Source organism: Elephas maximus, chromosome 3 (genome assembly GCF_024166365.1).
Source record: "Elephas maximus indicus isolate mEleMax1 chromosome 3, mEleMax1 primary haplotype, whole genome shotgun sequence".
In the NCBI taxonomy this organism is placed as follows: domain Eukaryota; kingdom Metazoa; phylum Chordata; class Mammalia; order Proboscidea; family Elephantidae; genus Elephas; species Elephas maximus.
Window position 1 is genome coordinate 64,237,591 of NC_064821.1, and position 26,034 is coordinate 64,263,624.

Genomic DNA, 26,034 nt, shown 5'->3' on the forward strand with positions numbered 1-26,034 from the left:
CACTTAGAACACTTCTCACAGAATTCTAAACCTGCAGCTAGAGGGCTGAACTTGGTCCAAAGATGCTAGCGCGGTGTTTAAAAAAATGTCTTTACACTTGAAGCTTAATAAAAATTAAAAAAAAAAATGTCTTTAGGCATGTCCTTGCCAGTTCCTCAGTCCCTGCCACTCCCCCTTGTTTTGCAAATTTCTCCTTCACTCAGTTCCCTGTCTGCCCTTGGCAAACTGCAAATGTAAATTATTTACAAGACTAGTTCAAAGGTGAGTACCTGCAGGACAGAGATTTTAACTGTTTGTTCATTGTGGCGTGACCAATACCAAATAAATACTAGCAAGTGTACAAGACTCTGCTCAGGGTCACCTTCAGTTGAGATCTTATTTTAACCAAGGTGCTTTGTTTGTTTGCCCTGTAACTTGCTCTCACTAAAAAGCTCGCAAGAATAATAGAAACCCTGGTGGTGTAGTGGTTAAGAGGTACGGCTGCTAACCAAAATGTCAGCAGTTCGAATTCACAAGATGCTCCTTGGAAACCCTATGGGGCAATTCTACTCTGTTCTTTAGGGTAAACTATGAGTTGGAATCGATGACAACAGTTTTTTTTTGTTTTTTGTTTTTTACCATTAGTCATCTTTTATACACTAGTCATGATATATAGGAGCTTTACATAACTTATTTATCATAAACTCTACAAGATAGATATTACTATTTCCACTTAAGAAATGGGGAAGCAGATGCCCATCAACAGATGAATGGATAAATTATGGTACCTACACACACAATGGAATGCCATGCAACAATAAAGAATAGTGATGAATCAGCGAAACATCTCACAACAGGAATGAATCTGGAAGGCATTATGCTGAGTGAAATTACTCGTGAAAGGGCAAATATTGTATTATAAGAACTCAAGAAAAGGTTTAAACACAGAAGAAAACATTCTTTGATGGTTACAAGGGTGGGGAGGGAGTGAGAGGTGAATTCACTAACTAGGTAGTAGACAAGAATCATCTTAGGTGAGGAGAAGAACAGCATACAACACAGGAGAAGTCAGTACAACTGGATTAAAGCAAAAGCTAAGAAGTTTCCTAAATGCAAACACTTTGAGGGACAGGGTAGCTGGGACTGGGGTCTGGGGGAGGGGCATGGTTTTGGGCTAGGTCAATTGGCATAACAAAGTTTATTAAGAAAATCTTCTGCATCCCACTTTGGTGAGTGGTGTCTGGGGTCTTAAAGGCTTGCGAGCAGCCATCTAAGATGAATCAATTGGTCCCAAACCACTTGGAGAAAAGGAGAAGGAAGAACACCAAAGACACAAGGAAAATATTAGCCCAAGAGACAAAAGACCCATATAAGCCAGAGACTCCATCAGCCTGAGACCAGAAGAACTAGATGGTGCCCTGCTACCATCAATGACTGCCCTGAGAGGGAACACAATAGAGAGTCCCTGATGGAGCAGGAGAAAAGTGTGGAGCAGAACTCAAATTCACATAACAAGACTGGACTTAATGGTCTGAGACTGGAGGAACCCCTGAAGCCATGGTCCCTGGATGCTCTGTTAACCCAGAATTAAAACCATTCCCAAAGCCTACTCTTCAGACAAAGATTAGACTGAACTATAGAACATAAAATAATACTCGTGAAGAGTGTGCTTCTTAGTTCAGTCAGATACATGAAACCAAATGGGCAGCTCCTGTCCGGAAGCAGAATGAGAAGGATGGGACAGGAACTGGTTGAATGGACACAAGAAACCTGGGTGGAAAGGGGGAGTGTGCTGTCACATTCTAGGAATTGCAACCGATGTCACATAACAGTATGTGTATAAATTTTTATATGAGAAATTAACTTAAGCTGTAAACTTTCACGTAATGCACACACACACACACACACAAAATGAAGCTGAGGCTCAAGAGAGGTTAGCCAACTTTCCTAAGACCATACAAGGTAGGTAAGTTCAGAACCAGGTCTGACTACAGGCCGTGCTTTTGTTGCTGCAAGTTACCACCATTTTTCTCTTTCCTCTTCCTTCTTCACCAACCTCTACAAAAAAATATAATTTACTAAGAGAGAGAGGTCTCTGTTGCTAAAGCACAACCCTGCGCTAGATTCTGGGAATACAGTAGAAAGCAAGACTCAGGAAAATTCTATGCAACTTTCTCAGGGCTTCTGATTTTGTGGTATTAGGTTTGCTTACTAGGCTTTTTTTTTTTTTTAAATTGCTTTGACATGTGAAGCAGGTTGAGCAAGCTAAGAGATTATTACCTTGCTTTAAGCAATGTTAGGTGCCTCTGTTGTTGTTAGGTGCTCCCTTGTTCATTGTCCAGCTTTCATTACCTGGCCAACTGACTGTAAGAGATCCAAATTTGTGTCCATTCCAAAGAACGGCAATCCAACAGAATGTGGCAATTATTGAACAATATCATACGTAAGTAAAATTTTGCCAAAGATTATCCAAAAACGATTGCAGCAGTACATTGACAGGGAATGAATGCATATGAGGCGATGGAAAACACCATAGCTTGGCTCAGGCCACCTTAGTCCTTAAAAATAACATCTTTGCTTTTTAACACTTTAAAGAGGTCTTTTGCAGCAGATTTGCCCAAAAAAATACATCATTTGATTTCTTGACTGCTGCTTCCATGGGTGTTGTGAATCCAAGTAAAATGAAATCTTGACAATTTCAGTATTTTCTCCGTTTATCATGATGTTGCTTAATTGGTTCAGTTGTGAGGAATTTTTGTTTTCTTTATGTTGAGGTGTAATCTATACTGAAGGCTGTAGTCTTTGATCTTCATCAGTAAGTGCTTCAAGTTCTCCTTGCTTTTAGTAAGCAAGGCTGTGTCATCTGTACATCGCAGGTTGTTAATGAGTCTTCCTCCAGTCCTGACGCCGTTCTTCTTCATATGGTCCAGCTTTTTGGATTATTTGCTCAGCATACAGATTGTATAGGTATGGTGAAAACATACAACTGAGATGCACACCTTTCCTGATTTTAAAAAATGCGGTATCCCCTTGTTCCGTTCGAACAACTGCTTCTTGTTCTATGTACTGGTTCCTCATCAGCACAATTAAGTGTTCTGGAATTCCTATTCTTTAAAATGCTATCCATAATTTGTTATGATCCACACAGTTGAATACCTTTAGATAGTCAATAAAACACAGGTAAACATCTTTTGGTATTCTCTGCTTTCAGCTAAGACCCATCTGACATCAGCAGTGATATTCCTGGTTCCACGTCCTCTTCTGAATCTGGCTTGAATTTCTGCCAGTTTCCTGTTGATACGCTGCTGCAACCACTTTTGAATTATCTTTAGCAAAATTTTACTTGTGATACTAATGATATTGTTTGATAATTTCCACATCCTGTTGAATCGCCTTTCTTTGGAATAAGCACAAATATGGATCTCTTCCAGTCAGTTGGCCCAGCAGCTGTTTTCCAAATTTCTTGGCATAGGTGAGCCCTTCCAGTGTTGCATCCATGTGTTGAAACATCTCATTTGGTATTTCATTAATTCCCAGAGCTTTTTATTTTTTTTTGCCAATGCCTTCAGTGCAGCTCGGACTTCTTCCTTCGATACTATTAGTTCTTGACCATATGCTACCTCCTGAAATGGTTGAATGTCAACCAATTCTCTTTGATCAGTGACTGGGTATTCCTCCCATCTTCTTTTGATGCGTCCTGAATCATTTAACATTTTGCCCATAGAATCCTTCAGTACTGAAACTCGAGGCTTGACTTTTTTCTTCAGTTCCTTCAGCTTGACAAATGCTGAATGTGTACTTTTTGGTTTTCTAACTCCAGATCTTTGTACATTTATTTCATTATACTTTGTCTTCTTGAGCTGCCATTTAAAATCTTCTATTCAGCCCTTTTACTTCTTCATTTCACTTTAGCTACTCTACGTTCGAGAGGAAGTTTCAGAGTCTCTTCTGACATCCATTTTAGTCTTTTCTTTCTTTCCTGTCTTTTAAATCACCTTTTGCTTTCTTCATGTATGATGTCCTTGACATCATTCCACAATTCATCTGGTCTTCGGTCATTAGCATTCAGTGCATCAAATCTACTCTTGGGATAGTCTCTAAATTCAGGTGGGATTACTCAAGATTGTATTTTGGCTCCTGTGAACTTGTTTTAATTTTCTTCAGCTTCAACTTGAACTTGCATATGAGCAACTGATGGTCTATTCTGCAGTCGGCCAGACCAGATTGGAGAGGTTTGCTTCTAACATCTTGCCTTGAAGTATAACATTTACTGTAAATTGCTAATTGATACCTACTCTTAGTCCTGCTTTACAAGCCTTTATCACAAATGCGTTTTGAATTTTATTAAGATTTTTCGGAAACTGTTGAGAATATCATCTGAATTTTCTCCTTTAATGTGGTGAATTCATTGATAGATTTTTCTTATATCAAAACAACCTTGAATTCCTGAAATATAATCAATTTGGATATGATTAATTATGTTTTTATGAATATCGCTTGGATTGTTTGCCAATACTCTGCTTAAATTTTTTGCATCTAAATTCATGAGTGAATTGGACTGTACTTTTACTTTACCCTCACCTGACTGTGGTATCAAAGTTACTGTAGTATTATACACTATGTTGAGGAAAGTGTTCCCTTTTTGTGTTATCTGAAATACTCTTAAGACTGAAATGATCTTCTTAACTGTAAAACTGCTTGGTTCTGGCATTTTCTTTGTGGGAAGATTGCATACTACCGATTCTGTACCACTGATTTAGTTTCTTTATATATTAAAAGGAGTTTCAGGTTATCACCCTTTAAACCATTTCTCTTCATGATATTTTCTAGGCATGTGTGTACTTTGTTTTACATTTTACTGGTTTAAAATCATCCATATTATTCTTACAGGACAGAGCAGAACTGCCCTGTAGAGTTTCCAAGGCTGTGTATCTTTACAGAAGCAGATCGCCGCATCTTTCTCCCATGGAGCGGCTAACCTTTCAGTTAGCAGTGGAGCACTTAACCATTGCACTACCAGGGCTCTTTATTCTCTTTTTAATCTAGGCAGCAACTGTAAAGTGTCCTTTTCATTCCCAAAATTTATTTGTACCTTATCTCTCTCTTTTCTATTGTCTATTTTGTTAGTATTTCAATGAATCAACTCTTGGCAGTATTGATCATTACTGTTCCTGGTTTTAATTTCATTACTTCTTTGGATTAGTGCGCTTTTTTTCCTGATTTCTTAAGTCCTAATGATACTTAGCTCCTTAAATTTCAGCTTTTCTTCTTTTCCACATAAGCCCTTAAAAAAAAAAAAAAGCCCTTACAGGTATACATTTTCCTAATTCTGCTTATGAGGAGTTAGGGAATTATTTAGAAGTATGTTTTTAAAATTTCCAATCATGGGCTTTTTTTCCTCCAAGTTTTTGTTATTGTCCTCTAATTATATTGTAGACACACTATACAGTCTATAGGATACTGCTTCTTTGGTATCTGAGACTTATAAATGTTCCAAAGGTACCTGAGAAAAATATATATTCCTGAAGTGTTGGGCAAGGATTCTGAAATACATCTTCTGAATAAAAAAGACACAGAAAATCTGATTAGACCTGTGATTAAAGAGGCTGAACTGGCAGTCAGCTCAGAATGGTACTAGAAGTGAGGGGCAGAAATTACATTCTTTGTTCTATATTCTGTATTAAGGAGACTTGGCAGTATTTTTTTTTTTTTTAAAGCAGAGACTGCTCATAAAGCTACAATCCAAATGGAAACTAGGAAAATAAAGTTACTATAAGCGTTTTGACAAAGGATTTGACATATAAATTTACTTATTTGATATGTACAAAGGCACAGGGTAGAATCACATTCACTTTCCTCACAGTATCACTGTAAACAGACTGGATTTCAGGGCACTTAGTTTGCTTTGGAACTGACCAGTAACACCCTTACGCCTTTTCCTTTCCCACTAGGCTCCCCAGCCCTTTGGAGGGGAGCGGGAACAGCTGGTGACAACTGATGCAGCTTATCAAATCCAGTCCGCTTCCTCCCACAGGCAACAGTATAACTGGGCTTAGTTTTCATCTAAAGTCATTGGCAAGGATCAGCGGGTAGTGTCCCTTTCCTCTGGAACTCAAACATCACTCCACTCCTGTCAGCTTGAGAGTCCAAGCAAACTTAACAGGGAGAGCAGAGGGTGGTAACTGAGGCAGGGAAATGAAGAGGCCTTGACCCGGATCCTGGGACCATTTCAGATCACCTTCGAGTCCCAGCATCGTTACCTGCAAGAAAGCAAAAAGAGAACCCAGTGAATACAGAATGGGGCCTGACATGGTGGGTGACACAATGCTGGGTCAAGGAAGATAGTCTAAAAGGGGAATAAATATGGGAGAAACCTGGAGAAGGAAAGAAAAAGTAGCAAAGGTCTGTTGCTTCCTTTGTAAAAAGGTGTATCTTAGAAAGGACTAACTGAGGCTCCCCACCTTTGTAGCCGAGGTAGTTTTAGGGGACGCAAGGTATAAGACTCCATTTTTTGGCCACTGCAGTAAAATGGCATAAACGTCTGGTACGTTTGAGGTATACCTGGGAAAAAAGAAACATCATTGTCAAAGATACCTGGCTTGCTACTCTGACACGTAGTCTTACACAGTTCCCTTTCCATCAGCTACCAATTCCAAGACTTGGAGCCTGTCCCGGCTACTGGGAAACACTGAGAAGTGGATGCCAGTGAAGGTCGACGGGAAGGCAGCAGCCTCTAAAACGCTTTCTGGGCATCTCCTCCATTTCCTCTCTCTGGATGGGTATTAAGTTTTCTTTCAAAATTGTTAACTCTTCTACTAGGTATTTCACATAGAAGCCACTTAACTTATTATTCAAATCTTTTCATCTCCCAATCTAAGTGAAAGTAGCACAAAGGTGAGATAAGAAATGAAGACAAATTTGTTGCTCTGAGATGTCACTGTTTGAGAGAAGAGGGTGAAAATCACTAAATGGAAACTCCGCCAAAACAGAGGGATTAATGTGTTTCTCCTGATACAAAGACCTGGGCTCTTTAGTAATAACATTAGCAGTTCCCTTTTATTGGACACATATGTGCCTGGCACCCCCTGACACTTTACGTATTTTATCTCATTTAATTCTCACAACCTCCTATGAGGCTAAGCATCACCATCCCATTTTGTGGTTGAAATAACTGAGGCCCAAGATCAAAATACCTAAAGACAGAATTCCAAGTGTGAATCACGGCCTCTCCACTTACTGGAGGCATACTGGTAGGTGGTATCCAAGCATTAGCTACTACAGATTTTAGAAGGCAGGGTAACATTCTCAGCTAGATCGAATGATACTTTGTAGCTCCTTCTCTTCCCACCAAGCCCACTGCCTCCCTCACCAGTCAATGATATCCTGGTGGAATAAGACATAACCCAATGGGGCACACATTTTAGAGCAAAAGAAGTGCTTTGGGGTTTCTTTAAGACAACGTCCAGCCTGGCTTGCAACATGTGGATCTAACAAGGACACAGTTGAGGATGGGCCACAGTCTTGTTCCTGCACGCAACAGAAGGTAAGACTCACCAGACAGATGTGGTGTTCCTATCTGACTGCACCCTCCACGGCTGAGAGGCATAGATAGCCTCCCCACTGATGCTCAGCCACTTCCCGACGGCAAGAAGCCTTTCTTGGAAGATGGGAACAATCACTCCATCCTTAGTTGGTCCAACATTGAGAAGATAGTTGCCTCCCAGACTCACTGCCTGAACCAGTTCCTGGAGAGACCAGAAACAGAGAAGGCCTAGCTATGAATGCCAAACCTGACACAGTGCTTAGGACACACAGATGCTGAAAGAATAAGAATTTAAGGCACATTCTTCCTGCTTTGTGAATATCCTTGACTCTTTTAGAAATAACATCTTTATTTTTTGTCATTGTAAAAGCAGAACAGACTCATTAAAAAACTGAAAAATTCGTGTTACAAGATGGAGAAATATATTAACTCGAATTCCAGGGGGTGATGATTAGGGGCAAAGAAAGCAATTGGAATCAGAAGTGAGGCTGTACTTCCCATGGTGCTGTGTGCAGTGGAAGGAAGGATGGCGTGTCAGAAGCACAAACTGTGGGCTGGGACGCTGAGACAGCAAGCACCTGGCAGTGAAGAGATCACATGGAACAATGCAGAGAATACAGGGAACAGAGAGATTCTAAGCAGCTGCCATGGGGATTCTGGAAAGATGGAAGAGAGCTGAAGGATTTTAGGACACTCTGCTGCTGTGCCATGGGCTGATGCCCTCCGGGAAAACACGCTATAAAGAGATACTTTCTTCTACGTTCCTGGGGTAGAATCTCTGTGTGTATTTACCATGACCTTGACCAGGTGCACTTCAAGGAAGCCAAGTAAAAATAAGGTTACGTATAGCAATCTTAAAAATGGAGAAATTCAGTACCCCAAGATGCCACACCATGAACTTTTAATGTTTCCTTCCAGTCTTTTTCCTATGCAGTTAATTTCACAGTTGTGATAATGCTGATAATATGTAACTTATTCTTTTACTTAACCCTCTAACGTTTAACCCATGTTACGTTCATAAACATTTTAACGGTCAAAGGAAAACTTCTAACTTCGTTATATCTTCATGGATACGAGAAAAAAAATAACTCACGTCCAACTGAATAACAACCCTGAGAAGGACATCTCTGTACGTACAACTTCCTTTGGTAATTACACTTATTTCCTTAGGGCAGGTTTACATTAATATGTTCAGTAACCCTAAACGGGTCTATCAATTTACACTTCTATCTGGAGTATCTCTGTCGCTCTTGGTTAGAAGGCTGGTTTGAGAGGAGTCGTTACAAAATACCTCAGAGGTGCTCTTACCGAAATGATCTCCTCTTCGCTTGCAATGCCTGCCATCACCATGTTGCGGCGATAGCCCCAGGATGACTTGTCCACGGAGGTGCACATCTCCCACTTGTGAGCTGGCAAGCTCTTTGGCATGTACTTATCTTGACAGTTGTAGAATCCTCCATGGTGACAGGAGCAGTTTTGACCCCACCGGTCATTTACTACCACCTGATCCTAAAGGAAGGAAGTGTACTAGGTCATCACCTAGTTTCCTGAATTAAAGCATTTTAATAAATGAAAAGTCTATGTGGAATTGTGCCGTAAAGTCGATTTGGACTCATAGCAACCCTATGTGACAAAGTAGAACTGCCCCATAGGGTTGGGTTTCCTAGGCCGTAATTTTTATGGGAGCAGATCGCCAGGTATTTCTCCCGTGGAGCCATAGAGTGGGTTCAAACCTTTCGGTTTAGCAGCCAAGTGCTTAACCATTGTGTCACCAGGGCTCCTTAGTCTACAGGACTGGTTCTCAACCGGGAGCAGTTTGTTCCTCAGGGAACATTTGGCAATGTCTGTAGATGTTTTTGGTTGTCACAACTGGGGTGGTGCTACTTGCATCTAGATATAGGCCAAGGATGCTGCTAAACATCCTATGGTGCACAGGACACTCCCCTACAACAAAGAATTGCCCAGCCCCAAATGTCAATAGTGCCAAGGCTGAGGAACCCTGCTCGAGAGACGCATAGTGTCAGAGCTGGGTGAGTCTGTTTTAAAGACCATCTAGTAAATCACTTAGTGTTCTATTAAACATAGAAATGGAGGTTCAGAGGAGAAGACTCGCCTGAGGGCACAACTCCTAGGCTGGGGGAAGCTGGGACTATGAATTAGGTATCTGAATCCAGCCCAGAAGACTTTCCACTGTGTAACCCTGAAAAGTCAGCAATCAAATATTTGTTTCCTTCCTTTAAGGTTAGCTGAACTATGAGAAATCATTACCTGGCATATCTTAATGTAAATGCTTAATGCAGTGGTATATTTTATAACAGGGTGGTAAATACAAGGTATAACTGAAAACACTTTCAACTCATCTTTAAAAAAAAAAAGATTTTTTTTAAGTTTAAAATCCCTATTATTTCTGTTTCAGGTTCATTCACACTGCTAAGTAAATTTTTCCTACAACTAGTAAGTGCCAAAGCAAAACAGAAGAACATTTGTTGTTTGAAGCTGAGTTTGATCGAATATCCTGTATTCAATTAGCAATGCCTGGCATCATACCTAAAACCAAACTCGTGGCCACAGAGTTGATTCTGACTCACAGCGACCCTATAGGACAGAGGAGAACTGCCCCAGAGGGTTTCCAAGGCTGTAATTTTTACGGGAGCAGACTGCTACATCTTTCTCCTGCAGAACAGCTGGTGGGTTTGAACCGCCAACCTCTTCGTTAACAGCTGAGCACTTACCACTGCACCACCGGGGCTCCTTTTGTGGTCTCAGAACTGAAAAGGGCAATGCATGGGCATCACTGGCTTTGAGGTCCACCCCTGGATCCACCAACTACTAGGCTACTCAGGGGGTCTTAGGCAAGTGACTTCACATCTTTAAGCCTCACTTGCCTTATCTGTTAAAAAAAAAGAAAATACCACCTACTCCAGAGGGTTTTGAAGAGAATAAAAACGACAGTGTGTCCTGGCACAGTGGCTGCTCAATGATACTCTGTTCCTGTCTCCTTCACTCACTCCCTCATTCTTAGCACCCTCAGACAGTCTGTACTTCTCCCTGCACACTTGGCCGTTAAAGACACACGGCCTTGAACTTCTTCATACCTGCACTCTCTAACTCGGTACCCTACAGTATGGTGTTCAGGCCAATGTCTGCGGATTGTGAAGCCCTTAGGATGTACTTCTATTGCCATTATTTATCACCTTGTAATGTAATCTGTGGAAACCCTGGTGGCGTAGTGGTTAAGTGCTACGGCTGCTAACCAAAGGGTTTTGAATCCACCAGGCGCTCCTTGGAAACTCTATGGGGCAGTTCTGCTCTGTCCTATAGGGTCGCTATGAGTCGGAATCAACTCGACGGCAGTGGGTTTGGTTTTTAATGTAATTTGTTTACATGTTTGTCTTTCTCTTCAGACTCTGAGTTCCTTGATAGCAGAAACCATTTTATTCAATTCTGTATCCCCTGGGCTAGCACAGGGCATGCCACAGAGCAGGCTTTCAATAAATCCCTGCAGAAGCAGAAGAGACAACACAGTGAGCATGGAAATGGGTAGCCACCACCTCACAAAGAGAAGCAAGCTGTCCTGGTTGCTCCAGAATTACTGTTTAAGAAAGCCCCAAAACACTCAGGGCCCTGACTAGTTAAGCTTTTAAAATGGCATTGGGGTTGATATGATCTTCCAAACCTGTATCTTTGCTAATCTTTTTTCCTTTGTGTGATACTCCCATCATGTAATCCCACACAGCAAACGACCTGGCTCCCATCATGAACACTTGCCTGTAATCCCACACAGCAAATGACCTGGCTCCCATCATGAACACTTGCCTGTAATGCCACACAGCAAATGACCTGGCTCCGTGGGTATGTATTCTGAAGAAGTATGTGAAAACCACTTCAGAGAAAAACGGGGCATCAGAAATCCTAGTCCTTCATTCAGCACTCATCTATTTAATCAATAACTCCTTACTCAGCAACTACTATAGGGCTGATCTTGTGGCAGGGTCTGGGGTATCCAAGGTAAATAAAGCACAGTCCTTGGAGACTGGCAGCGGAGACAGACATGAGGGCAATAACAGTGTGACCTCACATCAGAGGTAATCGCCTAATGATTAGCATAAACTGACCCAGGGAGTGTTTCTCACTCCTGTCAGAAAAGGATATAAACTGCCAGGAGCCGGACTTAGTTTATATTCAGCCAGTACTTATTATGGGCCTAACATGTGCCAAGTACTGTTTTTGGGGCTGGGGATAAAGCTCCAAATAGACCAAAACCTTCACTCTCGTGAAGATGACACCTTAGTAGGAGAGAAAGACAATGAACATGGGTAAGTAATATCTGTAATATGTTAGACTATGAGACTAAGAAAAAAATAAAGCAGGGAAAGGTGTACAGTGTGACAGCGGTGAGCAGCCATTTTAGACAGGTGTACTAAGTCGATGACAACTGAGTAAAGACCTGTGGAAAGTGCGGGGGTGAGCAGTGCAGGTACTGCAGACGGAAGGCACAGGAAGGGTAGGGGCCTACTTCTCCCGATGACTAAAACACCCACCCTGCTGCCTTGTAGGGAACACTATACTGTGCGCAGACTGCAAAAAGGAGAACAGAAAGTGTCAGAAGTACTGGAAAGAGGGCGGAAGTTAGCAGGAAATGAGAGCAGGCGCCATCAGCCCAGAGTCTCTGCCCCTCCCTGATTTTTCTCTGAGCTACTCCAGACAGCTGAGATCACACATTTACCATCTGGTTGCCTTGTTAAACAAGAGTACCCCCAATTTCTCCTCAAAATACTTTCCTAACATGAGTACAGTTCAAAATAACCCTTTCCTGAATGCACAAGAAAGCATTCAGAAGAGTGGGTAGAACAGGGTCTGCAGTGCCTCCAGGTCCCAAGTCTGAGCCACCCTAGCGTGAGGACCCTTGGGGAGAACGGTGATGATGTATGGCTAGGAGTCCCCACACATTCAACAAGTCCCAGTAAACCAGCCGTCATCTGTCTTTATTTGTCACCTTGGATCTCTGTCCCTTTTTCCTTTCTTCTCATTTTCTGTTTGGTAAGAGTTACCCAATAAGCTCCTGAGAAGCTTATGACTCTACCAAGTTACCTCAGTTCAAATCGGTTTTATACTTAGAGTTTTATTCAAAACCCACAACAAATTTAGAACATGTACATAAACATTTGAAAATTGTCTACAATGAAGATTAAGATTTCTGCTACTTTGAAAATGTACCAAAATACAAACTATAAACAGGCAGCTGTTATGTATCGGTTAATAGTATTGATTATTGGGAAGTGGCTAGGAGTAAGCAAAGTTCCCTCAAGAATCTGAACATAAGGTTCACCCTTTTAACTCAGTACTGAAGTCACTCCTGAGGTTCAACCTTCAGCCAAAGATCAGACAGGCCCATAAAACAAAATGAGACTGAATGGGCACACCAGCCCAGGGGCAAGGACGGGAAGGCAGGAGGGGACAGGTAAGCTGGTAATGGGGAACCCAAGGTCAAGAATGGGAGAGTGTTGACATGTCATGGGGTTGGCAACCAATATCACAAAACAATTTTTGTTTAATGAGAAACTAATTTGCTCTGAAAACCTTCATCTGAAGTACAATAAGAAAAAAAAAAGAATTTGGATGTAAGGGAAATGAATTTGCTCCTTGAGAAGTAAACTGTATAGTCAACATAGAGTAGGTGAGGTCAAGACATGTGCATTTTATTCCTATCACTTAATTTTATGTTTTTTGTATATTAATTTTTTGGGTGGTTTTCCCATTTATAATGTTTGTTTGCTTATTAGAGTTCTCTTTCTTTCCCCTACAGTGGTTTGGGAATTCTACATACGATTTCTTTTCTACTACTTAAACTGAACAATATTTAAACCTGTATTTGTCAAAATCAATGAAGAATAAAAGGGAAGCCCTTAACAGCCGTTAAGCGCCCCTTTCCCACCACCCCAGCGTCGATATCACTATTTATTACCGCTGCTGTTTGGTTATTGTTATTATGCCACATCTTGGCTCCTGTGCCGTCTTTTATCGAAACTAACAAATAAGAAATAAGTCATACAGTTATATACCTTGACCGGGCTATCATTATAGAGCCAAGCAAGAAAATCTGTAGAGTTCCAGTAAGTATCAGGACATTCCCACTCTCCATCAGACCAAATCAGGTCAGGCTTGTACCTGAAAGACATGAGATGAGGACAAAGTTTATCATCTGAATGCATTTACAGTAAAGTCTTGTGAACTTATTTTTGCCACGAACATTTGTTTTATGCATAGCTTTTCTTTCTTTTTTTTATTGTGGTGGAAACATATGCACCAAAACACCTGCCAAGACAACAACTTTCAAGTTTACAACTCAAAGACATTGCAACAAACATTTCAAAATTCATTTCCCCCATTTTGAAAGTAACATAAAATTAAAATACAGAAAATGTGAAAACCGAGACAAACAAAAACAAGCAAAACCCACTTTGCTAACATAACCACTATTTAATACAAACACAGCATTTCAGTGTATTTTCTCCTAGTCTTTTTCTTTATAAAGACGCCCTGATGGTGCAGTGGTTACAGTGCTTGGCTGCTAACCAAAAGGTCGGTGGGTCCACATAAACCAGAGATTACACCAGCCTGAGACTGGAAGAACTAGATAGTGCCCGGCTCCCACCATGACTGCCCTGACAGGGAACACAACAGAGAATCCCTGATGGAGCAGGAGAACAGTGGGATGCAGATCTCAAATTCTAGTAAAAAGTCCAGGCTTAATGGTCTGACTGAGACTAGAGGGACCCTGGAGGTCACGGTCCCAGGACTCTTTGTTAGCCTAAGACTGGAACCATTCCTGAAGCCAACTCTTCAGACAGGGATTGGACTGGACTATAAGATAGATAATGATACTGGTGAGGATTGAGCTTCTTGGCTCAAGTAGACACATGAGACTATGTGGGCAATTCCTGTCTGGAGGTGAAATGAGAAGGAAGAGGGGGACAAAAGCTGGCTGAATGGACACAGGGAATACAGGGAGGAGAGGAGGAGTGTGCTGTTTCATTATGGGGAGAGCAGCTAGGAGTACATAGCAAGCTGTGCATAGCTAACCTTTTGTATGAGAGACTGACTTGATTTGGAAACTTTCACTTAAAGCACAATGAATAAATAAATAGAAAGGTATTGGGAAAAAAAAGGTCCGTGGATTGAACCCACCAGTTGCTCCACCAGAGATAGACGTGGCAGTCCGCTTTCACGAAGATGTACACCCTTGGAAACCATATGAGGCAGTTCTACTCTGTCCTATAGGGTCGCTTTGAGTCAGAACTGACTCAATCCCAAGAAGTTTGGTTTTGTTTTATACTGTTTTAGAAAACGGAGCTCTAATTAATATATTTACTAATTTGGTTTCCTTCCAGTAACTAATTTCAGTTACATCAGTGGTGCTGCAAAACTCTAGGACTAGGGTTTCTTTTACAACGTGTTAGAAGCTTGAACTATTCCCCCAAATGCATTTTTTTATTACGTACTCAAAGCTTCTACTGTAAAGGATCTACAGAATCCACTTGTGCCCTACTTGTACCTTTCACATATTATTATTGAGCCCTATAAGGCAGGCATTATTATTCCCATTTTAGAGAATGAGAATCTGAGGCTCAGAAGGGCTATTTGCTTTATTTTATTAATTTTTATTGTACTTTAGGTGAAGGTTTATACAGCAAACAAGTTTCTCATTAAACAAGGGCTATTTGTTTTAGGTAACAATGCTTGTAAGTAACAGGAGTGGAACTCAAAAGCAAATCAGCCAAATGCCAAACCTTTGCTGTGCTTCATAATTAGGACGGTAAGTAGGTGGCCAGGAAAAAGACGGCCAGTCTAAGCGGCAAGCTGTAACACAGACAGTGTGTTTTACCGTGCGCAAGAAACCGTACCAGGCACTTTATACTCATTACTCACTGACAACCCTATAGTGTACTATTCTATTTTGCAGGTGGAGAAACTGAGATCTAGAAACATTAAGTAGTTTGCTCAAGGCCACACAGCCAGTTAGAAAAAAAACCTGGGGTCTCAAGTTCAGTACTATCTGACCCTAAGCCTCTGCTGGTCTCTTACAACCATGCTATCTTCTTAGAGAAATTATGTGGACAGAATCTGGATACAAGGAGTTTTTTTGGTCTAAAACGAGTGTCAAAGGAGAAATGGCTGCCTTTTAAGCTTTAAGGGCCCACCATCGCCTATAAAGACCCCAGATACCAAAAGGGCACACTAGGGCTAAAACACAGTGAAAACAAGTGACAAATCCCTAAGTAAAAGCGATCATTTTAAGAATAATGATGATACTAACAACAGCCTTACTATGTACCAGGCACTGTGACAGGTCCTTTTGACATATTATTCTGAGTCCTATTAGGAAGCATTCTTCCCAGGTGGTGCAGTGGTTAAGCACTCAGCTGCTTACTGCAAGACTGGCAGTTCAAACCCACCAGCTGCTCCACGGGAAAAAGATGTGGCAGTCTGCCTCCGTAAAGATTTACAGCCTTGGAAACCCAATGGGGCAGTTCTACTCTGTCTTTTAGGGTCACTATGAGTCAGAATTGACTCGACGGTAGTGAATTTTTTTTTTTATAAGTAAGGCATTATTATCCCCATTTTATAGAGCGAGACTGAGGCTCAGAGGGGAGATCTGTTTAAGGTGACAAAGCTTTTAAGTAACAAAAACTGAAGCTCAAAGCCAAATCCTATGCAGTGTCCATTAGACCAGGCTGCCTCTCCCCAGTGTCCTGACAGAGGGCAAACAGCTGGCAAGGAAAGAACTGTTTGACTTACCGCCGTCCTGCTTTTGGTTTGTTTTAATTTATAAAGGCAATGTGGCCACATTACAGAAGTTTTTAAAAGTCGGAGGGAAAAAAACAACCACCATATGTTGCCTTGATATAAGCACCACATTTATTATTTCGATGTCTTCTAGTTTTTTTCACACGTCTTCTCTGCCCCCTCCCCACGGGTCTCACCGAACATACCCTAGAGGAGGCTCTGCTTTCACTGGTAAAAGTCACATGCCAAAACATTTGTCTCTTACCTATTAACGAGATCATAAAGCTCGGGCATTGTTTTCGAACTCACAAAATACTGGGTCTTGAAGCCATTTTTCTTATCAAGTAGGTAGAGCGGATGGAACCACTCTAAAAGTGAATGATAAAGTCCATAGCGTATGTTCCTTGAATAAAAAAACAGAGCAGCAGATGTCATTAAGCAAAGAAAACACATCTTATCTTAAGTTGCAGCATTTTCATATCTCAATGAAACTCACCCATAAGGGCATGGAGGGGGATGGGATCCAAAACCATTTCCTCAAATTCTCTCTTATTCACTTAAGGAAAAAAGACTGGGTTTACTGTGTTTTTTATAATACATACAACCACTCTTTACACATAAATATTTTAACACCAACATGTCATTTAAACCATTTTTAAGGCAATTGTCTCAATAAATGACATAGTCCTACTTTTTAAAAACTTTTTCTCAGCCAATTATTACAAAATACATATTATAGGGAAATTGGAAAATAGAAGTATAAAGAATAAAATATCCAAAATCCTATCCGCAGAAGTAATCATTAGTAACATTTTCCACCTAGCTGAAATAAGTGAATATATGCTTAGCGTTGTATTTACCTAAGGTTTACCGATAGTTCCAAAATGAAACATGGTTAAAGTGACTTATTTTCATCAGAATAAAGTTTGTTTTGAGTAAAGAACGGTGAGTGTTACATAAACACTATAATGCAAGTAATATTATATATAATGCAATGTTACATAACGCAAGCAATGTAAAGCTAACGCTGCAATGGCACAAATAAGGCAGGAAGGACTGAAGTACTTCATCACATGACTCCGACTAGATAGATAAAAAGAAGGTAAAAATCATGTCTCTTAAAGTCCAAATCTAAGCAACATCTTGGAATTTTACAGCATGACTACTAGTCATATACAGTGCTGGGAAACTGAGTATTGCACAGGTAACAGAAGTCAGCAAATCTTTCCTCAAAGGCTCAGACAGTATGTCAGGCTTTGCGGGCCATTGCTTTTTTATTACAGCTACTCAACTCTGAAATTGTAGCTCAGTGTAGCTTGAAAGCACATATAAACTAGTGGGTGTGGCTGTGTCCCAATCAAACTTTATGTACACAGAGGGCTGGCCTGCCCCTGAAACAGGATATCAATTTTACCAAATCACCACAGAGCTGAGGTTCGGAGTGGCATGGGTACCACTTTTCCTCCTTAGAGGCAAACACACCCAGACTGTAGGATCCAGCCAGAGTAAACCAAAACCAAACCCACTGCCATTAAGTTAATTCCAACTCACAGCAATTTTAGAGGACAGAGCAGAACTGCCCCATAAGGTTTCCAAGGCTGTAAATCTTTATGGAAGCAGATTGCCACATCTGTCTCCCACTGAGCAGCTGGTGGGTTTGAACTGCTGACCTGCTGGCTAGCAGCTGAGAGTTTTAACCACTGCATCACCAGAATATCTGAGTTTAAATTCTAGCTCTGCTACTTCCCAGTTCTTTGATCTTGGAAGTTACTTCCTATTGAATGGCAAATATTAGAAATTGTTCATTAGAATCTTAACTGCGTGCCTCCTCACCTCATTTTTTGCTGCTGTAACTGCCTTTTTTTTGGTCTCCTACTTAATCTATCATTTACCCAAACTTTTCCTGGAGGCCTGCAAAGCTCTGTGCTGACCGCTAAGGCCTCCATCAGACACAGGATCCAGGCCGGAAAAGGCCCTGCATTGGGAGGTTCCGAGAGGGACTTCTTCTCAGACTGCAGATGGAGCTCCGTGATCTGTGCTGGGCACCCCTCACCTAATCAGACACGGCCAGGGTCACTGTTGGCCATGTGAAAACTGCCAAGCTTCAAATACACTGCTAATTGAATGGCTAGAAGCCCTCAAGGTTACCTCAAGTCCCTGCTAAATGCAAACTGGGAAAACACACAGAGTAGAGAAGGTATGGAGCTCAAAAGAGATGACGGAGTAACCATCCCCAGATACACACCTCTTCCGAAGAGCTGTTCCCAGTTCCCCAACCAAATCACGATGGGGTCCCAGGTCCTGAGAGTTCCAGTTCCAAGACACGGGACTTGGCCAGTTTGTGAAGCCTTCATGATGCTTTGCGGTCAGGACTACATACCTGTGGACATGAACACCATGTGAACAAAGGAAGTGGGTAGCAGATCAGGACCAAGTTCACGCCCAGCATGCTTGTGGTTTTTAAAATGGTCAGAGAACTTGACTACAGGAAATGTACTTAGCGAGTGACTATATATAAGTGATACCCAGGGGGTTGCTGCAGTCACAAGCCCCCTTGGGTATCGCTCCAGGGATGGAAGCAAACTTGAGAATGCCACAGTCCTTTGTCCCCAGCCAAGGAGAAGGCCCGGAAGGAAGAAAGGAGTAACAGGGGAAAAGACGGGAACCGTAACTCTCAGGTTCTTCAAGCCTTCCGAGCATACCTGATTAGCTTTTTTAACCCTTTGCCCTCAGTAGAAAAAGACCTCTATTGGAAAGAGCAGATGACAGAATATTGAGTTGTTTGTTTTATCAAGCCTCTATGAATTGCCTCTCATTTACAGAGGTGACAAAGGACTAAAAGGATTGAAAGAGCTGGAAAAAAGGCAAGTGTTGAAAGAGCAACCAAATAATTACAGTTTTATTTGGTTTTTTGGCAGAAAAAACAGATATTACCTACATGTGATAATATAATCACTGACTGGGGTGGGGAACTCCAGGACTTTAATAAGAAAGGCTGTCGAAACTATCATGTAGCTCAACTGGTGTTTATAAAGAAAATGTTCTATATCCTACTTTGGTGAGTAGCATGTGAGGTCTGAAAAGCTTGTGAGCAGTCGTCTAAGATACTCCACTGGTCCCACCCCGTCTGGAGCAAGGGAGAATGAAGAAAATTAAAGACACAATGGAAAATTTAGTCCAAAGGACTAACGGACCCCAAATACCACAGCCTCTACCAGACCGAGTCCTGTACAACTAGATGGAGCCTGGCTGCCACCACTGACTGCTCTGACAGGGATCACAATAGAGGGTCCCCGACAGAGCTGGAAAACAATGTAGAATAAAATTCTAACTCACACACAAACAAAAAAAGAGCAGACTTACTGGTCTGACAGAGACTGGGGAAACCCCAAGAGTATGGCCCCCAGACATCCTTTTAACTCAGTACTGAAGTCACTCCTGAGGTTCACTCTTCAGCCATAGACAGGTCCATAAAACAAAACGAGGCTAAAGGGGCACACCAGCCCAGGGGCAAGGACAAGAAAGTAGAAGGGGACAGGAAAGCTGGTAAAGGAGAACTCAAGGTCGGGAAAGGGAGAGCGTTGACATGTCATGGGGTTGGCAACCAACGTGACAGAACAGGATGTGTATTAACTGTTGAGAAACTAATTTGCTCTGTACACCTTCCTCTAAAATACAATAAAAAAGAAATGAAAGTATAAATTAAAAAAAAAGAAAGGAAACGCGGAACCTAGGGTGGACATGGGGAGAGTGCTGACACATTGTGGGGAATGCAACCAATGTCATGGAACACTTCATGTACCAACTATCATACGGAAAACTAATTTGCTCTGTGAACTTTATCTAAAAAAAAAAAACAAAAAACTATATATGACTGATGTGGTCTGTCTGAGAAACAGCTTTTATCTAAAGGCCTGAAACCATTTTCACAAATTTAAGGCATTTTAGGGCTTGCCCTCTTTGCACTGTAGTTTAGGGACTGGCAAGCTTTTCCTATAATGGACCAGGTAGGTAACATTTGTCTCTGTGGCATACTCTTTTTTAAAAAAAACAACCCTTTAAAAATGTAAAAACCATTCTTACCTCATGGGCCTTAGAAAAACAGGCAGAGTACCAATACCTCCGGACATAGTTTGCAGACCCTACAACATAGTTTGTAGTGGTAAGAACCTTCATCTTAGTGTCATGAGATTTGGAGTCTAGGACATCCAGTTCCTTCCTCTTTCTGGGCCAGTCACCTTGTCTACAATATAAGGGGGCCGGACAGAGGCTGTCTCCCAGATTTTAATTTTTTTTGCTCGTAAATTAGGGATCTCTAAGGCCCCTAGAAGTTGGTTCCTGGGTGGAGCAAACAGTTTGCACTCAACTACTAACGTAAAGGTTGGTGGTTCAAACCCATCCAGCGGCACCATGGAAAAAAGGCCTAACAATCTGCTTCCATAAAGATGATCGACAAGAAAATCCCATGCAGCCTTTCTATTCTGTAACCCACGGGGTCATCAGGAGTCAGAATCAACTTGATAACAGGTTTTTTTTTTTTTTTTAAAGCCCGTAGTAGACAAAGAGGAGCCTTGTGGCACACTGGTTAAGAGCCCAAATGCAAACCAAAAGGTCAGCAGTTTGAATCCACCAGCTGCTCCTCAGCCGAACGACCAGAAGAGATCCATATTCATGCCCATTCCAAAGAAAGGTGATCCAACCGAATGCAGAAATTATCAAAGAATATCATTAATATCACACGCAAGTAAGACTATGCTAAAGATAATTCAAAAATGGATGCAGCAGTACATGGAAATAGAACTGCCCAAAATTCAAACCGGATTCCGAAGAGGATGTGGAATGAGGGACATCATTGTTGATGTCAGATGGACCTTGGCTGAAAGCAGAGAATACCAGAAAGATGTTCACTTGTGTTTTATTGACTATGCAAAGGCATTCGACTGTGTGGATCATAACAAGTCATGGATAACATTATGAAGAATTCCAGAACACTTAACAGTGTTCATGAGGAACCAGTACATAAACCAAGAGGCAGTCGTTCGAACAGAACAAGGGGATACTGCGTGGTTTAAAATCAGGAAAGGTGTGCGACAGGATTGTATCCTTTCACCATTCTTACTCAATCCGTATATAAGGAGCTCTGGCAGCGCAGGGGTTAAGAGCTCGGCTGCTAACCAAAAGGTAGGCAGTTGCAATCCACCAGCTGCTCCCTGGAAACCCTATAGGGCAGTTCTACTCTGTCCTTGTTGTTGTTGTTAGATGCCGTCAAATCAGTTCCGACTCATAGTGACCCTATGCAGGACAGAACGAAACATTGCCTGGTCCTGAGCCATCCTTACAATCATTGTTATGCTTGAGCTCATTGTTGCAGTCACTCTGTCAATCCACCTCGTTGAGGGTTTTCCTCTTTTCTGCTGACCCTGTACTCTGCCAAGCATGATGTCCTTCTCCAGGGACTGATCCCTCCTGACAACATCTCCAAAGTATGTAAGACGCAGTCTGCCATCCTTGCTTCTAAGGAGCATTCAGGTTGTACTTCTTCTAAGACAGATTTGTTCGTTCTTTTGGCAGTCCATGGTATATTCGATATTCTTCGCCAATACCACAATTCAAAGGCATCAACTCTTCTTTGGTCTTCCTTATTCATTGTCCAGCTTTCACATGCATATGATGCGATTGAAAATACCATGGCTTGGGTCAGGCTCACCTTAGTCTTCAAGGTGACATTCTTTGCTCTTCAACACTTTAAAGAGGTCCTTTGCAGCAGATTTACCCAATCCAACGCGTCTTTTGATTTCTTGACTGCTGCTTCCGTGGCTGTTGATTGTGGATCCACGTAAAACGAAATCCTTGACAACTTCAGTCTTTTCTCCGTTTATCATGATGTTGCTTATTGGTCCAGTGGTGAAGATTTTTGTTTTCTGTATGTTGAGGTGCAATCCATACTGCCGACTATGGTCTTTGATCTTCATTAGTAAGTGCTTCAAGTCCTCTTCACTTTCAGCAAGCAAGGTTGCGTCGTCTGCATAACACAGGTTGTTAATGAGTCTTCCTCTAATCCTGATGCCCCGTTCTTCTTCATGTAGTCCAACTTCTTGGATTATTTGCTCAGCATACAGATTGAATAGGTATGGTGAAAGAATACAACCCCGATGCACACCTTTCCTGACTTTAAACCAATCAGTATCCCCTTGCTCTGTCCAAACAACTGCCTCTTGATCTATGTAACGGTTCCTCATGAGCACAATTAAGTGTTCTGGAATTCCCATTCTTCACAACGCCATCCATAATTTGTTATGATCCACACAGTCAAATGCCTTCGCATAGTCAATAAAACACAGGTAAACATCCTTCTGGTATTCTCTGCTTTCAGCCAGGATCCATCTGACATCAGCAATGATATCCCTGGTTCCACATCCTCTTCTGAAACTGCCTGAATTTCTGGCAGTTCCCTGTTGATATACTGCTGCAGCCATTTTTGATGGATCTTCAGCAAAATTTTGCTTGCAGGTGATATTAATGATATTGTTCTATAATTTCCACATTTGGTTGGATCACCCGTCTTGGGAATAGGCATAGATATGGATCTCTTCTAGTCATTTGGCCAGGAAGCTGTTTTCCATATTTCTTGGCATAGGCGGGTCAGCACCTCCAGCGCTCCATCTGTTTGTTGAAACATCTCAATTGATAGTCCATCAATTCCCAGAGCCTTGTTTTTCACCAATGCCTTCAGAGCAGCTTGGACTTCTTCCTTCAGTACCATCAGTTCCTGATCATATGCCACCTCTTGAAATGGTTGAACATCAACTAATTCTTTTTGGTATAATGACTCTGTGTATTCCTTCCATCTTCTTTTGATGCTTCCTGCGTCATTTAATATTTTCCCCATAGAATCCTTCACTATTGCAACTCAAGGCTTGAATTTTTTCTTCAGTTCTTTCAGCTTGAGAAATGCTGAGTGTGTTCTTCCCTTTTGGTTTTCCATCTCCAACTCTCTGCACATGTCTTTATAATACTTTACTTTGTCTTCTCGAGAGCCCCTTTGAAATCTTCTGTTCAGTTCTTTTACCTCATCAATTCTTCCTTTTGTTTTAGCTGCTTGACGTTCGAGAGCAAGTTTCAGAGTCTCCTCTGACATCCGTCTTGTTTTTTTCTTTCTTTCCTGTCTTTTCAATGACCTCTTGCTTTCTTCACGTACGATGTCCTTGATGTCATTCCACAACTCCTCTAGGACTCTGTCCTAGAGGGAGTCATTATGAGTCAGAATTGACTTGATGGCAATGGATTTCATTCAGTCTGTATGCTGAGCAAATAACTTGAAAAGGTGGACTACATAAAAAAGAACACAGCATCAGGATTGGAGGAAGACTCATTAACAACCTGCATTATGCAGATGACACAACCTTGCTTGCTGAAACTGAAGAGGACTGGAAGCACTTACTGAGGAAGATCAAAGACCACAGCCTTCAGTATGGAGGCTCAACCTAAAGAAAACAAAAATCCTCACAGCTGGACCAATATGCAACATCATAATAAATGGAAAAAAGTTTGTTGTTGTCAAGGATTTCATTTTACTTGGATGCATAATCAACACCCATTGAAGCAGCAGTCAAGAAATCAAATGATGCATTGCATTCGGCAAATCTGCTGCAAAAGACCTCTTTAAAGCGTTAAAAATCAAAGATGTCACCTTGGGGACTAAGGTGCACCTGACCCAAGCCTTGGTATTTTCAATTGCCTTATATGCACGTGAAAGCTGAACAATGGAAGATGGAAGAAGAATTGATGCATTTGAATTATGTTGCTGATGAAGAATACTGGACATACCATGGGCTCCACAAGAATGAACAAATCTGTCTTGGAAGAAGTACAGCGTGAATGCTCCTTAGAAGTGAGGACATACTTTGGACATGTTATCAGGAGGAACCAGTCCCTGGAGAAGGGCACCATGCTTGGTAAAGGAGAGGGCCAGCGAAAAAGAGGAAGACCCTCAATGAGATGGACTGACACAGTGGCTGCAACAATGGGCTCAAACATAGCAATGACTGTGAGGTTGGGACAGGACCAGGCAGTGTTTCATTCTGTTGGACACGGGGTCACTATGAGTCAGAAACGACTCCACGGCACCTAAGAACAGCAGCAATCTTTATGGGAGCAGATTGCCAGGTCCTTTCTCCTGCGGACTGGCTGGTGGTTTCAAACTGCTGCCTGTTAGCAGCTGAGTGCTTAATCACTGTTCCACCAGCTTTCCTAGAAGTTGAGAGAACCACTCCCTAACTTAACGACCTGCAATACACTGCCCTCAAGGCTTACTCCTTCATGACTGCCCTAGCCTTCAACAACCTCAAGGCTCTAGTCTCCCTCTCCCCCACCCCAGTGCTCTGCTTTTGGTTCTTTACTCTGCTTGCGCTTCTCTGAACCAACCACCTGCAAGTGCCAAGTAGTCCTCAACACAATTCAAACACTGCTTGAGCACATTCTATGTACAAGACTCCGAGAAGAGTAGATGTAATCCATACAGTTTCCCAAACACTCCAGAATTCCCATCTCTCCCTTTCCATCCTATTATATTCGAGCTGAAAAGACCTAGGACAACTCCTTCCTACTACCATCAAAGGGGGCTGCAGGGAGGTGAAGCCGTTTGTCCAAGGTTGAGGTAGGACCAGAAGATTGGTTCAGAGTTGAGGTAGAACCCATACCACTGGTTTAATATCCTGGAATCCTGACCGTCCTGTCAGCCTGGGAGGGTCATCCGGTATCACCTTGCTCAATCCTCTCGAGATAAAGCTATAGATACCGAGGGCTTTCCAGCTCACTTCCTCCCTGCAACCTTTATTTTCTAGTCCCCAAGAAGACGCACCTTCTCTTGCTTCCCAATTCTGCATCCTTCAGGAAGCAAAACACAGGACTTGAGTATATGGGTCAGGCACACATCCGTGTGGGCTCGCCTCCCTCCGCTCCGTGTCCACGTCCCCAAACCCCACCTCCTGCAGCTCCAGCCGGCCCGGGCCCCCGCGACCGCTCCCCTGGCCCCGCGATCGCTCCCCTGGCCCCCGCGACCGCTCCCCTGGCCCCCGCGACCGCTCCCCTGGCCCCCGCGATCGCTCCCCTGGCCCCGGCGACCGCTCACCTGGCCCCCGCGATCGCTCCCCTGGCCCCGGCGACCGCTCACCTGGCCCCCGCCGCCCGGAAGAGGTCGGCCCAGTCGTCCGGCTCGAAGAAGGTGGCCGTGAACTGCGGCCCGAAGTCGGCGTAACTGAAGCCGGGCGGGTAGTTCTTCTTCATGAAGAGCTCGTACTGGCGCTGCCCCTCGCCCTTCCAGTGCCACCAGAACCACTCGCTGCCCCAGGCCGGCACCGAGTAGACGCCCCAGTGCACAAACACCCCGAACTTGGCCTCGTCGTACCAGCCGGGCAGCGGCCGGGCGTCCAGACTTTCCCAGTCCGGGGTGTAGCGCTGATGAGCCCCCCGTCGTGGCCAGGCTCTGTGCCTCGACTCGGCCGCTCCGAGAGCCAGCAGCAGGAGCAGCGCCGCGCCCACCGCCCGCGACCGCATCTTCGGGGTACGCGGCAGGGCCGGCGCGCCTCCCCGGGGGCCCCCTCTTATCGCGCAGGTGCGGGGCGCGCGGTCTCAGCCCACTCCGACTAATGATTGGCTCGGAGGGAAGTAAAGGGGCGGGTCGCGCCGGACGCCTGAGCGACCGAGTCTCTTCCCTCAGCGCCGGC

The 26,034-nt window shown here is 42.8% G+C and overlaps 1 protein-coding gene across 1 annotated transcript; it reads right to left on the bottom strand.

The window, feature by feature from the left end:
• Positions 1-5,751: 5,751 nt before the first annotated feature.
• Positions 5,752-25,940, bottom strand: FUCA1 (alpha-L-fucosidase 1). Its single transcript, XM_049878255.1, has 8 exons — positions 25,482-25,940; positions 18,555-18,689; positions 16,575-16,712; positions 13,585-13,690; positions 8,831-9,031; positions 7,534-7,724; positions 6,441-6,540; positions 5,752-6,239 (listed from the first exon to the last, which is right to left on the bottom strand). The coding sequence occupies exons 1-8, from the start codon at positions 25,862-25,864 to the stop codon at positions 6,099-6,101; spliced, it is 1,395 nt and encodes a 464-aa protein (XP_049734212.1). The 5' UTR covers positions 25,865-25,940; the 3' UTR covers positions 5,752-6,098.
• Between the last annotated feature and the right edge of the window lie 94 nt (positions 25,941-26,034).

Bases quoted from the DNA above. Each gene is read 5' to 3' on its own strand.
- FUCA1 (XM_049878255.1), bottom strand. From the start codon at position 25,864: ATGCGGTCGCGGGCGGTGGGCGCGGCGCTGCTCCTGCTGCTGGCTCTC. The intron at 6,541-7,533 runs GTGAGTCTTACC...CTTTTTTCCCAG, and splicing joins AGGAACACCACATCTGTCTG to GTATACCTCAAACGTACCAG. The intron at 6,240-6,440 runs GTGGGGAGCCTC...GCTTTCTTGCAG, and splicing joins AAACTACCTCGGCTACAAAG to GTAACGATGCTGGGACTCGA.